At 30.7% G+C, this 18,309-nt stretch overlaps 1 protein-coding gene across 1 annotated transcript; it reads right to left on the reverse strand.

Annotated features, from left to right (window-relative positions):
* Positions 1 to 9,968: 9,968 nt before the first annotated feature.
* Positions 9,969 to 17,241, reverse strand: LOC107863145 (probable trehalose-phosphate phosphatase 2). The gene is made up of 9 exons (XM_016708946.2): positions 17,095 to 17,241; positions 12,004 to 12,188; positions 11,633 to 11,773; positions 11,477 to 11,548; positions 11,251 to 11,376; positions 11,103 to 11,159; positions 10,892 to 10,993; positions 10,567 to 10,785; positions 9,969 to 10,440 (listed from the first exon to the last, which is right to left on the reverse strand). The coding sequence occupies exons 2-9, from the start codon at positions 12,181 to 12,183 to the stop codon at positions 10,294 to 10,296; spliced, it is 1,044 nt and encodes a 347-aa protein (XP_016564432.2). The 5' UTR covers positions 12,184 to 12,188; positions 17,095 to 17,241; the 3' UTR covers positions 9,969 to 10,293.
* Between the last annotated feature and the right edge of the window lie 1,068 nt (positions 17,242 to 18,309).

The following is an 18,309-nucleotide window of genomic DNA, read 5'->3' on the forward strand; positions in this document are numbered from 1 at the left end:
CGCATGATAATCAAATAAATATCTATATCGATACATTACATAATTATTTAAGTAATATCGATACAGGATTATACACTATTCATACAATGTCAATACATTAAATACCTATTTATACAATATCGATACACATCTAAATACTATTTATACAATATTAGTACACGCTTATATACCATTTATAATATCTGAATACTTTACATAACTATTTATACAATATCGATACACCTTTATACACATTTATACTATATTGATATATTGCATATACACTACAAAACTATTTGTACATCATTCATACATATTTATACATTATTTATACAATAACGATACATTAGTTATGCACTACCTATGCGATATCGACATACTACATATATGGTACATAACTATTTGTGCATCATATATACATATTTATACACCGTTTATATAATAGTGATACATGAAAAAGGTTGTACGAAAAAAGTTTTTAAGTTCTTTTTAATAAAGAAAAATACAGCAAAAAATAATTAAAAAGGTTGTTTTAAAAAAAGACAAAAAATTACTGCTGAAAAAAGAAAAGGAAAAGGAAAAGGAAAAGGAAAAAAAAAAAAAAGTCAAATGGCTATTTTTATTGTAAACAAAAACTTGACTATTTTTATTAGGAAAAAATACATAAAGTAGCATATTTAAGTATTAAATTACAAAAAATAACAATCCTTTTATCAAATTACATTTTGTAGCATATGTATTTGTATGTATTGTATTTTTGTAGCAACAATTTGTAAAAATACAAAATACAACTTGCTTTATTATGTAATTATGAAACTGTTGCTATGAAACTCATAATTAAGGGGAAAAGTATGTTATTTCTGAATTTTGTCCGTATTAATATATATAATTGAAATTTCCCCTTTTTTTTTTCTTAGGGGTGGATTGGAGATTGCATGAACTACTACTACACAAAAATATGATATATTTACCCGCTTTAAGCTAATTTTTGGGCTTCCAAAACGTAGCAAAAAAGGTTCGAACAAAAGATATACAGATCCGGTTAAGACATGGGGCATACACCTTGCTTAAGCTTTTGTTGTAAAGAATTCATTTAAAACATACATCTTACATATAATTTGCAAACAATATTTTTGTTGTATGCAAGTTTAGTCAAACACATATAACAATTTGCATACTTAGATAAAAAATTATTAGTATATACGACTTTAGTCAAATTATACAACTTACATACAATTTATATACAACTTATTAGGTGTATGAAATTGTAATACATCTAATAAAATTCCCATCAGAACTAATTCTTGTCTTCATCAAACTCCTTAAAATTGAGATATCAGCTCCAAAAACTATTCCCAATTATTTGTACAATACTTAATCTAACCAAATAGTAACAATTTTTAAAAACCAAATCTAAAATTCAAAGCTTTGAAACCTTTTAATGGCTATCAATGAAGCTTTATAATATATTTTACTATGTTTTAATTGTTCATGTTCTTTTTTGTTTGTTTGTTTTTATCATTGAAAATCATGTGTTTATTTAATCTGGTTACTGATAAGTAATGCGATCTCAAAGAAAAAAAATACGTGAACCCTCAGTATAGATTTAAGTCATTAAAGCTGGGGAAAAATTCATAAATAGCAAATTAAGACCATGATTATGAGATTCATAACAGCACTTTCATAATTACATAAACTAGCAATTTGTATTTTATATTTGAAAAAACTGTTGCTATAAAAATACATATACAAATCGTTTTACTGTCCATATTTAACTCAAATCAGTTGAGTTAAATATGGTATAATTATCCATTAATTAAATGCGGAAATTCCTTTTTCATTAATACCTCTTAATTAACGTGATTTTCGTTATTTGTAATCGAAATCAAAATTCAAATTTTAGTTTCACATTATCTTTTATCATCCAAAAGAAAAATCAAAATCAAATTCAACTGAAGCTTCTTCTCTTCCATATCTGCAAGGCTTCTTCTCTTCAATATCTGTGAAAATTCAAATTAAACTATTACTGTTGTTGAAGGTATTTAATCGTAATATTATTTTATTATATGAATTTCATTAGTTGTTTGAAATCGATCAAAAATTTGTATGAATTATGGTTATATGAATTTCATCAGTTGTTTGAAATCGATTAAAAAAAAATCGTTCTGAATTTATTTTGAACCATTACTGTTATTTCGTTCAATTTTTGTGAGCCATTACTGATGTTTCGTTCAGTTTTTTGTTTCGTCATTAAATTATTTTTGAATATTTTGTAAACGAATTTTGAAAAAAAGTAATGCAACAGTATATTGAATCGATCGAACAATATAGTGATCAAAATAGATTTTTCAAGCTGCTCAAACTCGATTTTTTGGAGTTCTGATTCTCGAAATTTAAGAGTATATTTGTATTTTCGTAAAGTTCAATAATGAATATTTTGATTTTGTTCGAATATGAATGTTGTGGCTGTGTTTGTATTTTACGTTGTATAAATATATAGTAATTATATTTTTGGTGGGATATTTTGGCTGTGTATGTAATTGTAGCGTGTACTCGTATATCGGCATAATCATTTACATTTGTGATATTTGTTGATATGATTTTATTTGTAGTTGTATGCATAAATAACTATGGACGTATGTGCTTTAAAAAAAATTAAGGTAATCAATGTTCTATATTTTTTCAAAAAATACATATGCAGTAAGCAATATGCAGTAATCAATGTTATCTGTTAAATACATATGCATTAATCTCTATCATGAAACAAAAAACATATACAGTAAGCAATATGAATATTTGTGGTATTTGTTGGTATGAATTTATTTGTAATTGTATTTATAAGCACACATATGCAATAAGTAAGAAGTACATATGCAGCAAGCAATATGTATATTTGTGGTATTTGTTGGTATGAATTTATTTGTATTTGTATTTATAAGCATACATATGCAGTAAGTAAAAAAATACATATGCAGTAAGCAATATGTGTATTTGTATTTTGTAGTTGTGTTTTCAAAAAATCAAATATAAATTTCACATTTGTTTGTAGCAATACATTTACATATTTGTGTTTGACCTTTTTTTAATTTATTTTTTAAAAAATAATTTCAGGTTGTACCAGCCACAGAATATGTCTACACGATGTATGACAGAGAAAAGTATTTTATTTTTTGCCTCAAGAAAAAAACATGTTCATATCACACATTTCAACCGGATGAGATACCTTATGCACATGCTTGTTCGTTCTTAGATAGCAAGAATTTCACCAAGGGACCATATTGCTGTGATATGTATAAGTCAAAAACAGTCTTAAAAATGTATGATGTTCCAATCTATCCTTTACCACACATAGATGACTGGATAATGCCAGATAACATACTTGGTGAAATAGTACTTCGTCCAAAGTACAAACGTTCTCCTGGAAGACCTGTAAAGAAAGATCATGAAAATCGGGAAGGGATATGTTTGGAAAGAAAATATCAACTTATGTAATGGTTGTGGATCTAAGGATCACAATAAACGTTCGTGTAGAAAATATCGTAAATGATACATTTGTTCTAATGTATTCTTGCTTTATAATTTGTTTTACACTTTTCATAATAATGAACTCATTTGTTAAATGTGTTTTATGACATTTATGTTCCATTTCTTATAGTGCATTATAAATGACAATACGTAATACAAATATATATTTCTAACTTTGAATGAAAATATATATACTTTTGCTTTAAAAAATACATATGTTTTTGGGTAAATGTATTTGATAATTGTGTTGTTATTAAAATGTGGTGACCTATATGTATTTCTAATATCAAATACATACGTAGTTTTCCATAATTATTTACAAAAGATGTGTATTCGAAAATACATTTGTTGCCTCTACGTATTTCAACCTCCGTTATAATATTTGCTTGTATAGTTGTCTATTTGTATTAGGCATCACAGTTAGCAACATAGTTTTTTATGAATTTGGCTAAATATATTTGCTAAAATATATATATTATAACAACACAGAGTAAACTATATAGTATATGAACACATACTAAAATACATATATGCAGCAGCGTATGTATTTGATATTATATGAAAACAGAGAAAAATACATATATAAAGCAACATATGTATTTGAAATTATACGAACACAGAGTAAAATACATATATAAATCAACTTTAAATATATATATACAGTGCATAAGTATATGCGAAACCTTATATGTATTAAACATGTGTATCTACTGTAAACTGCATATGTATTTTGAAGATAAATTTGAAAACTGCATATATATATATATATATATATATATATATATTGAAATGTAAACAACATCCATATGTATATAACTGTAAACTTGAATAAAACACATTACTATATAATTATCAAAAATATATTCAACATAAAAGACTAAAATGAATAACTTTCACTCACTTCAAAATGAATAACTTTCATTAAAATTAAAACAGAAAATAAGCTCCAAAAATTGCTGCACTAAATTATTATTAACATCCAGTTAAATCTTGTCAAATAGACTTCAAATACTTTTGTGACACTTGTTATCTTGCTTTCCTTAACAGGTCTCAATGGTGTCTCGTCGTCACTTTAAGCTTTTGCTTTTTATTTTCTCATACTGTAGTACCACAATAGTGAAGCATATCTTGTACGAAGTACGTTGGGATTAAACTCAACCGAAAGAACGCCTTGACCATAAGAAAGGCACTCTGCATATGTAACCATATACAGTCCATAAACCCAACTGCATATTTAAACAAACAGAATACCCAAATGTATATTTCAACATTACAATATACTGAAAATACATAACAATTATAAAAATACATATAGGCAAATACCTCTTCATAAATAGTTCATATATAAATATATTTCTCATACATGCAAATTAGCATATGTAATTAACATATAAATACAAATAAATACATATTATCCCAAAATGTATATTTAAGCTATCAGCTTCACCAAAATACATATCAGTAAATAAATATCAGGTTCACCAAAATACATATCAGTAAATAAATATCAGTTTCATCAAAATATATATTACCCCAAAATGATATCAGCTTTACTTAAATCCCTAAATACATATCAGTACATAAAAATACATATACACTGAAAAATATCTTTTCCTCCTTATTGTCTTCCAATTCATTACCAGAAGAGTTTTCAACATCATCATTTACAACATTGTTTGAACTTGCAATTTCTTTTGTTTTCCTTTTTTTCTCATATTTTTGTAATTTTGTGGCTTTTAAAGAAGGAGTTTTTTCTTCAAAATATGAGTCATCTTCACTGGGTCGTTACGAAACTTCGACCTAAGCTCCTTCGTACCCACTGATTTCTTCGATTGTATAGGAGTAGAAACAACTTTGAATACTTCGTCTTGAGTTAATCCAAAACTAAATGATGGTGCATTATCAGACAATAAATTAATAGGTGGTATACCCCTATTTGTTTGTGTTTTTTTTGTGTGTTCTGTCATTAGAGCATGAAAACCTCAAATTCGAAGTTGCTAATGATTTAAAGTACGAAATACAAAAAAAAAATTAAATTGTGAACTTGATAACATGCAATAACTGAAATATATTAGTTACCTGCAATTGTGGAACACTATCCTTATCAAATAGTGAAAAAGACGTGAGAAAGGGAACAAATTGAAAGAGAAATCTGAGAGAAAAGGTAAAGTAAAATTAATTACAGGAAAGAGAAAGAGAAGTGGCGTGAAAAGTGCAACATTATAGATGGTAACTTTTCGAAGGCCGTAAGTGGGGGACCACAATTAAAAAAATATTATTTTTGATACACAGTGTAATTTCATTAAGGTGTTGCTATTTTTCATAATTTAAATCTTTAAGTATGTTACTTCTTGTAGCTTTTCCTTAAAGCTTTCATCATGATTCACTTGATCAGAAGCGGATCCAAAATTTCAAACTTGTGGGTTTTCAATAAAATAAATAAAACTGAAAAAAATTAAATGAGAAAAAAAAAAGGAAGGAGTTCAAACTCACAATCAGCAATAGCATGGCACACATCTCAAGTGTGCCCCTCCTACCATTAAGTCATCTCATTACTTAGTTATGGGTTCCCACCTGTTTATATTTAAACCTATTAAGAATTTTTCTAATGTAATTATTAGTCTTACTGTAGCCGGTGGGGTTCTCGGGAACCCCCATCCGCTACCGTAGATCCGCTCATGCGCTTGATCATGTACTTGTTTTCCTTACTCTGTTTTTATATATTTATTTTTAGTTTGATTGGATGCGGAATTTAAAAAAATAAAATAAAAAAATCAATTTTGTGATCTCAAACTAAAGCTTTGTATAACATATTGAATGCAATATTAAACTTAAAAGAGTTATCAAACTAGGAAGGAGATATTTTCTTGGAAATATACTAAAATTGATTGGAAATAGGGGAAGATTGAAGCTTAATCCCTTACTTTGTATACAATTGGTAAATATAATTATGTTAGGCAATTCAGTGGATCCTCCTAATAATGACAATTAGATTTATAATTTTTTTTACATATATAGTTTTAACCAAAAAAAAGAAGAAGTTAACAGGTTAACTGAATCCCCACGGTATGTTATCTCATTTCTGATTATTTTAAACCAATATTATGTAAGTACTACATCTAAACATAGTTAATAATGCCATATTTTATATGATGGGTTATAGCCAACTAGGGGTTGAAAATTAAAAAGTTGCAGTCAATTAGAGACTGTAGCGCTACAATATAGTATTAGATATTAATAAGACGAATTAGTATCAACCACAAGAGTTGGTGTGGTGGTACAACACCTCACCCCTTAAGCAAAAGGTTGAGGGTTCAATCTCTATCTCTGGTGAATGAAAAAAACGCAACGAACTATTAATTCAAAATCCGTGAACTTTAAATTAACTTGAATTTGTCTCTACTGGCAACAACAATAATATAACCAGTATAGTTGGCTGCACAAACAAAATCAGTATAGTCCCACAACTTATACATTATATAATAAGATCAATAACAACAACAGTATAGTCCTATAAAGCGGATCTGGAGAGGACGAAGTGTACGCAACTAAACCATTATAAGAGGGTCCTAGCGTCCCCCCCTCCCCCACCCCCACCCCACCATCCAAGCCCCTCAAAGTTTCATTATATGCAGCAAAATTCAGAAGTACAACCCCCACTGCAGTAGCATTGAAAGGTACCACAATTATAGCAAACACAAGTAGTCTGTAGCCTTCTGCGCATGCCCATTCCCATCACCAAATTGGTCAGTTTCGAAGTAGAAGAGTCATCTGAAATTGTTGCTGTTATAACTTTAAAGCAAAGTGCCAATATTATCACCAATGTCATGGCTGCCTTTTTCTCCATTCCTAATTAAGTTCACAAACTGCAAAATGTGAAATGATAGTAGTATTGATTTTAAAAAAAATAAAAATGCAATGAGAATTAATGTACCTCAAGGTCAATGAAATTAGTTAGACTTATATAGGAATTTATACTCGTATTTACTGCTGGCCAATTTGTTTAAGGCAATAATTGGAAATGCTTCGATGAATATTTCAACTAATTAATCATCAATTGTATATAGATTATAGTGGTTGGCCGGATGCTTATCCACTAGACATTTGTTAGCCTCCCCTTGAAGGGCCAGATGCTAGGGTGAAATAGCCCTTAATTGCTTGGATTTTTGTTTTTGTTTTTAAGGTAAGGTTGGAATTAGTTATTGATTTTACAATAATTTTTGGAAGTTGGATCCAAAAGTAGAAATGCGAACATTTTGTTGTTTTTATGGTAGGATAGATGATGAATAAAGTACAAATGTTATTATGATTTATCATTCATTTGTCTTGGTTAATTCACAATTCCATATAGCATAATTTGTCTACTGTTAGTTACACCATTTTCTCCCGCTAGTTATAGTTCGGGTGCTTCGATTAAGTTTTTGCAGTTAATGATTTTATTTATCAATTTTAAATGTGCTAAATCGCTGTCGAATTAATAAAATATTGTTTGATTTAGTTTCGCTCAACAGTTATCTATTGATTGGTTAAGCGGTTATCCTATATAAAATTGAAACCAAAGATGTTTTTATGTAATCCACTAATGACATTTAGTTCAACGGCCTAAACCCATCGGATGCTATTGTCGTTGCCTGAAGCAAATACAATTGGTAGACAATGATGATGCCAGTTGGGGTGAGAGTCAAATGGAGATAAATATTTTGGGGCAAAGAAATTTAGAGTGAAGTGGTATCATCGTTGGAAGGGGGTTGTGGGGGAAGGCACACAAGAAATTTCTGAATCGATAAATCATTATTTCTAAAATTTTATTTCATTCCCAAATCGTTAATCCGATAATAATTTTTCGATTTTGATTATTATGTATATTTCAACTTTGAAATTGAAAATCCCCAAATCCTAGGGCGTCTAGTAACCCGACCACTTGGCTCAAAGAAGAAAGAAGATAATGTGGCGTCCATTAAGAGAAATTATATTGGGCCATTCACTCTATGGTGAAGGGGATTCTACGGCAGATTTTCTACCAACCAAAATAGAAAGAGAGAGAAAACTTGAGTTAGGGTAATTTACACAAATATTTTTTCATATTTTTATCATAATTTTGTCAAATTACATAAAATCACAAAAATTTCATTTTGTGATATATATTTTAAGTCTTGATACATATTAAGTGTGATATACATTACACTAGTAAATATGGAGATACATATCGTGTGTGATATATATTAAACTAATAAATGTGGAGCTATATATTTGTGATACATTTGTTTCAATGCAGTATTATATGTTGAATTAGGAGATGCATATTTATGATACTTTTATTTTAGTATAGTGTTATGTATCATGAAATGTTTTTTATAATAAATTATGCTTCTTCTCCATCTTCACACTTTCATTTTACAAAATCTCCATTAACACCACTACTCTCTCAACCTCCATTGTAAAGCACCCAAATACACCAACAACTCTTCCACTCTTCACCGACTTCCCTTCGTGAATTCCATCTCCGACGAACTTGAGTTACTGGATTCTGTACCATCACTCAGGGGCAGACTTCCATTATTTTCTGGGGTGCTTTGACACTCAGTAAACTCGACGCAAAATAGATATAATTACATAGAAAATATACAAAAACAGGTATAAAAGATAAGCTCCCACTAAAACAAGAACTTGATTGGGTGCATTGACATTTAGATTGATCTTAAGCTTATGAGCATCCTGGGTAATTTTTAACTTTGTTCGGCTTTATAATTTTTTAAGCACCCACAATCCTTGGATCCGTCACTGTTGCACCTCCTCTAAACCCACAAAATCAGCCACCATACTCATCCTCCATTAAAAAGAATAGAAAAACAACCATCAACTTCGGTCGGCACCACCTGTAATACATCCATTTTATTTTCTCCATTGAATGATCAATCAGACCTCATCTCCTCCTTGTAAACTCCTTGTTTCTCACTATCTCAAACCCATTTCGTCACATGCCCATTTTGGTTTTCTTCCTATGTCTACATCAATTCACATTTTTGAGGGGAAGAAAAAAGATGAAGAAATTGAAGTATTTGAGATTTAAGATAGTGAGAAATGTCAAAGATATTAGGACATTGTGAAACACAGCGACAAAGGCGGAGCAGTTTGGGACTGTGGGAGGCGATTGATATGTATATTTCTGCAGGAGGAGACTGAAATTTTATATAGTAAGGACCCTCAAGTTTGGGAATTTGTGTAATTTATCCCATACTTGGAGATGTAATGGTATAAGTTAAAACGCATCTATTTCTCCTTTTAGAGGAGGAGCACCACCTTTTTCTTCTAACATGATTTGGGATTTTGCTAAAGCAAAAGATCAAACCTGTTTGGCTTATAGCTAAACGAAAGCAGATTTTAAGCACTAAAGTACAATCAACTGAAATATTAATAAGTACATCTCTGGGATTTTGGTGCTTGTTACAATGCATAAGGTAACAAAGATTAACAAAAACTTGACATAAGATCAAATGAAGCCGAAAAGTTCAAAAGTTTCCATTAATAAGCTGCTGCTGCTACAGCAGTAGTTGGGAAATGATGCAAAAAACTCACCCAACTGCATTTTTCATTCTTAAGTTTATATATGACTAATATTGCTACTACTTCGTAAACCTAATGGGAGCATATCAGGCGGACCACAAAAAACGCCTTTTATACCTTTGCTCCCACTCCTTCCAGTTTTACCATGTATAGCGATATAATTTTATATAAACTGTACATTGGATATAATTTACTTATCCATCACAGCTCCACTTCATAAGCAATCTACACAGCGGAAAGCTCCCCCCACCTGGCCAGCCGTATCAGAAAAGATAACACTTCGGATGGATCGTGCAGAGAGTAAGATGCCAATGTGTCCCTTGGATTACTAGACACTATAATAGGATACCCTTGTCCTCTACCCTTGAGTACCTGCACAAATCACTCCTCCTATCAATTTAGAACTAACTAGCACTACATTATTTATTAGTAATGTCATATGACGAAACATTTAAACAAGTGCAAACAACAATTGTTAAGACAATAAGAAACTCGTACCTTAAAAGCATCTTCATCAGTTTTGTCATCTCCGATGTAAATTGGGAGAACATCACTTGAATCCGCGAACCCTAAAGTTTCAAGCAAGTAAAGCAGAGCGTCGCCTTTGTTCCACTTGATGGATGGACGTATTTCAATAACTTTCTTACCCCTTGTAAGATGAAAACCGGGGTACTTGGCAACTAGTGTTTGAACTTTCTTTTCCAGCAGCCCTAAATCCTGAAAAATAATTACGATTTGGAATACTTTATTCAACATCCTGCACATGAATTGACAATTATTTCTCAAATAGAAGTCCTACATATATAATTAATTTGACTTGTACCTCTTGTAAGACATGCCGGTAATGTACAGAGATGCAGAACCTGTTGTCCTCAACCAGAGCTCCATTTATCTCCGAAGTTGTTTCCTCCAACTCATTCAACATCTGCGCCACATTCATGAACATTTTCTTGAATACATCATAACAAGATGGACATAAGAATTTGTAAATATTACATAATAGCCGTCATGGACAAATTGAAATATTAGTCAACCTTCTCAATTGAAGGCAGAAAGTCCTGAGCGGGCTGGAAGACAGTGAGTTCGTTCCCCTGCAATTAATAATCGGAGACATAGATAAGTATATAGCGACAGGGAATTAGTGGTTTGGGCATAAATCTGTTAAAAGGAAATGAAAGAAACCTTTTTATCAAGGGCCTTGCTTTGGTACTTTCCATCATAAGAATTAGCTTGGATGGCAGGTCCCATTATGTCCATCCCATGGCTCCCCGCATAGAATATATCATCCAACTTTACAAAACCATAAACCTAAGCACAAACAACAAATTAGATATTAAGATACATTTTATCAAAGTAATTTGGCTTGAGAGTTGAGACTAAAGGATGATTAATAAATCTGTTTAATTACCTTCTGTCGACTTCTTCCACTTATTATAGCTGTCGGGTAGAGCTTTGCTACATCTCCAACAGCTGAGCGCATCTGCATGTAATGCATGCTATTAGAATGCCATCGAAGACACAAATTGAGAGATCAAAGGAGGGCAACAACATGGATATAAGTTACCAAATCAGACATGAAGGCGCGTTCAGGATCATTTACAATTGGCGATAATGTCCCATCATAGTCTAAAAACACGACAACACATTTTCCCTTTGCTGCTTCCATCATCTCCTGGAAGGAGCTAAGTGCTGAAGGGTGCCCTTTCTGAAAAAAAGAAAGAAGAAGAAAGCTTACAAATGATACTCTATGCACAATAACCATACCAAAGACTACTGCAAGATATCTGTTAAGTGTCTTTACTAAAATTTCATACAATAAAGATGCAACCGCAAACATCCTGCTTTCTTAGGCCACACTAAAAATTGGGAAAAGGAGCAAGTATAATAAAATTGACAATGAAAATGTTGACTAATAATGAAAAGTGGGCTACTCACCAACCAAGAAAGGTATTTGACATCAGCAGAAATGTCCATTTGATCAGGCTTAGAATCTGCCTTGGGCTCAGCCTTGTTAGGCTTAGTTGCTTTTGAAATGGACTCAATTCTTTGAGTCTTAGCCAGCCCATTCTGGAATCCCATTGCCTGGTACAGCCACCTTGTCAAATTTTCCCTCATTTTTGCTGTAAAAAATTCCAAAAGTAAGTATAAGTACACATGTAATCAAATGCTTTTAGGATAGAGCTGACAGGAGTATAATCAATGGGCTTTCGAGGGCCCAAGTGTAACTGTTGGCATAAACCAGAAAAGGAAAACTATTGTCAGCCTTAATATTTAAAAAAAAAAAAACAGAGAAAGCATTTTCTCAAAAATTAAAAACGATGGTATTTTACAAGATGATAAACGGCTTAGTGGAAGCAATAATTTTAGCTCAAATTCTATAAATGCGTTAAAAGATTCATCACATACATATAATTATTAAATTAAGAAACCAATTCCTAACACTTGAAGTGGTTGTCCTATAATCAATAACTCAAAAAGTTCAAATTTTAGATCCCCTCATTTGGCAAAATAAATTAATGGTTGATTCTGTTAGTCAAAATGGAAGACTTTTCAACGAAGGAATATTAAGATCAAGAAGCCGTTAAAATAATCAGTGCAAATTGGAGTTGAAATCCCATAAAATCAGGAACAAGGTAGTTTATCAATATTTAATATTTTAAAACAAATATTTAATTTGGAATATGTTAGGTGAGATAAATAAATGTTTAATTAAAAAAATAGAAGTAAAATACCAAGAAGTAGAGATAGTATAAAATAGAAATAAAGTCCTTTTCAAAGCTTGTCACTAGTGGCAAATAATTTGGAACATAAGATATTAGTTAGGCGAAAAATTAATAATACATGTGTAAGTAAATGATTAGAAGAGATTCCAAGAGTTAAAATATGTCTTTTGTTTAAAGAAAAGTCACTATAACAACTTAATTGATTTGAAAAGAAGTGACATAAAAACAAGAAAAGACAAAAGGAACTAAAAAGAAAAGGAATTAATCAAACATTAAAGTCCTATTTGGTGACTCAACGTTACATGGCAACTTTTTAAAAGCTCATTATAGTTGAGGTCTTAATCAAACTGATTCAGCAAATACTGACAAAAGTTAATGTAGTTCAATTTCTCAAAATATAAAGAAATAAAACTATCATCATGCGTTTATACCGTTGGCTTTGTTCTAACAACCAACTTCTATGCTTATTATGGTTGCCACCTGTTTTGGAGACTTAAACAAAAAAAAAAAAAAAAGGCAGCAAGCATCTAGGGAGTGAATGTAGGGTTGAGGTAATGAGACAGCTAGTGAGCTAGGGAAAAAAATTATTAATTGAAGAATTTCAATATTGATTGAGACGCAAACCTTCCAAAGAGACTAGGGAGTGAATGAGATAGAGAGAGTGATATAAATATTTTTTTAAAGAAAGCGTTTTTATAAAAAAGTAAAATTAGATATTGAAATGAAAGATTAAGGACGAAATGATAATTGTCCTAAGGTAGATTTTGGTGCATCAAAATTAAAAGGAAGCATAAGAATTTATAAAATATATAGGAAAACTATTGAATTAACAAATGTTCACACAGAAAAATATAATAATTAGAGATAGCCCTACAAATTATAGAATAATGTCACTGGGACGAGTTGTTGTTTCAGCGAAAGAAAGCAACATTTTCTGAAAACAAATTGTGGCGTTGATTGTGCATGCATATACAATTATTCTATCACCATTGATTGCTATTTTAGTCAAGAGTTATTCGTCGAAAGAAAATCTAGCGTTTAAATTTGTCAATTTTCAATCTGCACTAATAAATACTTAATGACTGCAACACATAACATAAACAATTGAAGAATGAGTCACCGCCTAATAAGTACTCTAGTTGTAGTTTAGTTTATGACTCCCCATCTGTATTAATTTCTTGTTACTCTCCTTCGGAAAGAATTGAGAATTTATCGAAAAATAGTCTCCCTATTATCTTGTAAAGTTATGTACACACTATTCTTTTCAAGGTAGCCTCCTTCAAGAAGGATGAGATATTTTTTATAATTTGAATTGATTTAACTTTTAACTTCTAATTTTATAGGCATATAATGTATGTTCCATTCCCATTTCTACCTCATTCTAGGATCCAACAGAATGTACTATCCGCCACTAGTTTTGCTTCTCTTTTCTACTTTTGGAGGCACCAACATTTCACCTTCATAACACATTCCTACCCACAGAATTGCTCGTGGTTGTGCAAGGATACTCACAAAACCAGTTGGTCCTTGACACGTAAAAAAAAATGAGACGTGTAGAAGGCAAATGGAATCTACACTTTTTAAATTAGTAAAAAAAAGTTGAGTAAAAAAAGAAAGTGGTGATTTGACTTTAGATAACATATGTGTGAACACAAAGTAAGACTCAAATAGTCCTCAGGACCATTTCCCAACTTTAAAAAAAAGTTAAAAAAGACAAAGATTTACGTGTCACCAACAGGGAGAAAAAGAACATAAACCATTGGGAAGATCGGGAATTTGAGGATTATAAAAATTCGACACATTTGGAACATCCTTTTGGACAAGGATTAAGAAAGCGACTTAAAACTATAGGATAATTATTTTTTTATGGATGCTACACAAAAGGACACAACGTGAAGAAGTCTAGTGAAACTACCTAGAAGTAGAATATAATCTAGAGTAATAATAACTAAAGTAACATATTCAACTAGTACATTGGACGAAGTCAGAAAATGCTATTAACAGTTTAAGTACTTTATTAACATAGTAATTGTAGGGAAAATAAAGAAACTAGATGTTCCGATGTAGGATCACTAATTGATTTTCAAATAATTAACGACTTTCTTGCCGAGGAATAAGATAGATAGAGAATAGAAAATCTAACACGAAAACACTATTAAAACTAGCTTTTAACATGACACATTTTAAAAGGATATGGGTAGTAAGAATAGTTTGATTGGTAGAATAGAATAGATAAAGATATCTGATGGATTGGGATATCCGAGAATATTATCTTTATCGCACCAACTACTTTACAAGATTACCCATTACCCATTACCCAAAGTATAAGATACTCACTTATGCATACTTTCCCCACCAATATGAGTAATATTCTTCCAACTGTTGTAACTGCTTTTACGGTTAAGAGTTTGAACTTTGAAGGTTGATTCATGTAAAGTGACATTGAATGAAAAGGATATTTAGAGGGTCGGTTAATGGGCCCGAATTCTTAATCTGCCTACCTGCCGCCGACTATAAGAAAAGGGCCTGGCCGGGCTTTTAACGGACAGTTGCAGTGCAGTCATTTCTTGTAGTATATACGTGTCTTACTAACGAATCTGATGAGATCAATCAAGCTTTTTCATGTATTTATATATATTGACCAATAGTCTACCATAATTGTTAGAGTAGATCTGTAAGTACTTTATCCACTTCAAATTTAATATATAGAACTTTACTGGATATATTATTATTATTATTATTGTAGTCTGATGAAATAAGCAGTGGAGCTCGAATTTTAAAATAAAAATTATTGATAGGGGCGCTAACTAACTAATAAATGAAACCTATGCAAAGGATTTATGACTAAATTGATTATGTAAATTTTGAATATAAGAGCACCTTATCAAAATCTAGGCTTAGAAAAGAAAAGAGTTGAATGAAATTAAATTGAGCATTAAGAGATTTTAGATTTAATTTCTAACACCGATCAATACTAGGAAAATTCTTTCCATTTGATCTAATCGTGATGGAAAGAGTTACCTAGTATATGTTGCTGATGGGAGGTAACATATCTCATAGGTGTGCAAGCTGACTCGGACACCATAATTATATAAAAAAAAAATATATATTAAAACATTAAAACTTTTGCTATATGCATAATTCACGAAAGGACCAAACTGTAAGATCTATCGTATGCAATCCTTCTAAAAGCTATCTCACCGCTTAAATCCATAAGCTCCTGCTCACCTTTTTCAAACTTTGTTTTAAAGAAAAACAAGAAGGATCTAAAACTATGATTAGTAGTCAAGTGGGCCTCTTGGGTCAAAAAATGGACCCCAGGCCCAGTCAAGTTGTGGACCATAGCAAAGTACACGTGTGCCACAGAGAGACCACACGTAACCGCTGGAGAAGTAACTGAAAAAGCCTGGCGGTACCCATCTAAACTCTATACCCTAGCGCGTGACAAACAACGCCAACATCAAGTGGTTCAACTAAGCGACTGTAATACACGGGCCTTGGTAAATGAAGACTCAATTTGCTTCGCCGGCGAATAAACAAAAAACGAACACCAAACCGCTTTTTCGTTTCGTTCGTGATCTCATTATTCACTTTTTGTCACTAAAATACCCCTAAATCACTAGAAAACTCACACGGGGAGGAGATCGTGGAAAATCAAACCCTCACAAATAAAATAAAAAGTTAAAAAATTAATCAATCGAGTTACTAAAATAAAATGAAAACTTCATTAATTTTTATAATATAAATCTTTACTTTATCGGTGAGAGTTTAATTTCCGTAATCTCTTTCCCTACTGCTACCACTTGGCCTATACACAATTAACACAAAAAAAGAAAACCAACCAAACAAAAAGAACACACAAACCAAGTAAAAACAAAACAAAACAAAGAAAAAACGGCCGCAGCGTCCGTTTTCGCACCTGAGAATGCGACCGCCATTCACACGGCAAGAAGTTATCGCCGGTCACGAAAAGACATCGTAAACGACGATCATCCATCACACAATTTTTTTTTTTAACAAAGATCAGATATATATATATATATATATATATATATATATATATATATATATATATAGCATCAAAATTAACAAAACATATATACAAAGAATTTTTTAAAAAATAACTACATTGAATTAATCTAAATGAAAAAATCAAAGGAACTGAGATCAGCGATAATTCAATGACCAGAATGAGAGATAGATGTAAGTTGCAACGAATATCTGTAAACACAAATTTAAATTAACAACAGCTTGAACAAGAAAAAAATGAGAGACGAAAACAAAAACGGAAAAGAGAACTTACATGTTAAATTAAACTGAGCAACTGCTTGAGAATTCTGAGAAAGAGTTAATGTTGAGCTAGAAATTGTAATAAGAGAAGGAAGGAGAAAAGGGAAGGAGAATTAACAAAGTTAAGGGGAGTTTATATAGGTGGCGGAAGGGGTTTAGTGGGGGGTGGGTGGGTGTGATTTTCCTATAATAATGACACCATGTATTATTATTTACATTTACTACCCCTATCAATGTCAATATTAGTAGTATTAATTTATTATATAGATTGTACCGTTTCGAAAAATTAACGGATGTGCACTTTAAATAATCTTCCTATCAACTTTTTTTATCTTATTGAAAAAAAAAAATATTATCTTACTTTTATTTTTTATTATTTTTCCTTTTATACAAATTTTTAATTTCATTAAATAAGACGACCTATTTTTAAGTTTAAGATCATTAATGTTAAAAAATCTTATTTACTTTCTAAAACTCTAGCTCCTCCGTTTTAAATTAAATAATTTTTTTTGACTAAAAGAAAATTAAGAAAATAATAATGAATTTTGATTTGTTGTTTTGCATTAAAAATATATCAAATGTAATGTTCTTTAATCGTATGATTTTATATATGTCATATAAAAAAAGTTGAAATTAAAAAAAATTACTTAAAAGGAAGGTGAACTAAAATGAAAAATAAATCAAATAAATTGAAACGGAGAAATTATATCAAATCAAAACGAATCAAGCAAATTGTAATGGAGTAGTACTATACAAAAAGAAATAATAGAAGGATTAGACTTAAGAAATCAGATTAAGTAGTAAATAGTAGTAAGTGAGAAATTAATAAGTAGTTGTCTAGTAGATGAAGACAGGAAAATAGAAGAGGTACATTTATAGTATTTTACTAGTATAACATTTATTTATTTAACATCAGACGTTGACTATAAATTAAAAGGGAGGAAAGTGGAAAAAGGTTCTGGCGGTTTATTTTAACTGGTACAACTGCACACTGCCCTTTTGTCTATGTCTCTCTTACACATGCTTCATGTTTCAATCTTTGCCTTTTATTCTTTTTAAATTTTAATGGAACAAAAAAGCTATGCAACTTGTACTCTTAGGGGTCGTTTGGGGATTGTATTGTAAAATATAATACATGTATTAGTTAATGTGTATTATTAGTATCTTATTTAATATATTTTTTTGCTTATATATAACTAATGCAAGTATTAGTAAAACACTCTATTAT

This window comes from Capsicum annuum, chromosome 3 (assembly GCF_002878395.1).
Source record: "Capsicum annuum cultivar UCD-10X-F1 chromosome 3, UCD10Xv1.1, whole genome shotgun sequence".
NCBI lineage: Eukaryota > Viridiplantae > Streptophyta > Magnoliopsida > Solanales > Solanaceae > Capsicum > Capsicum annuum.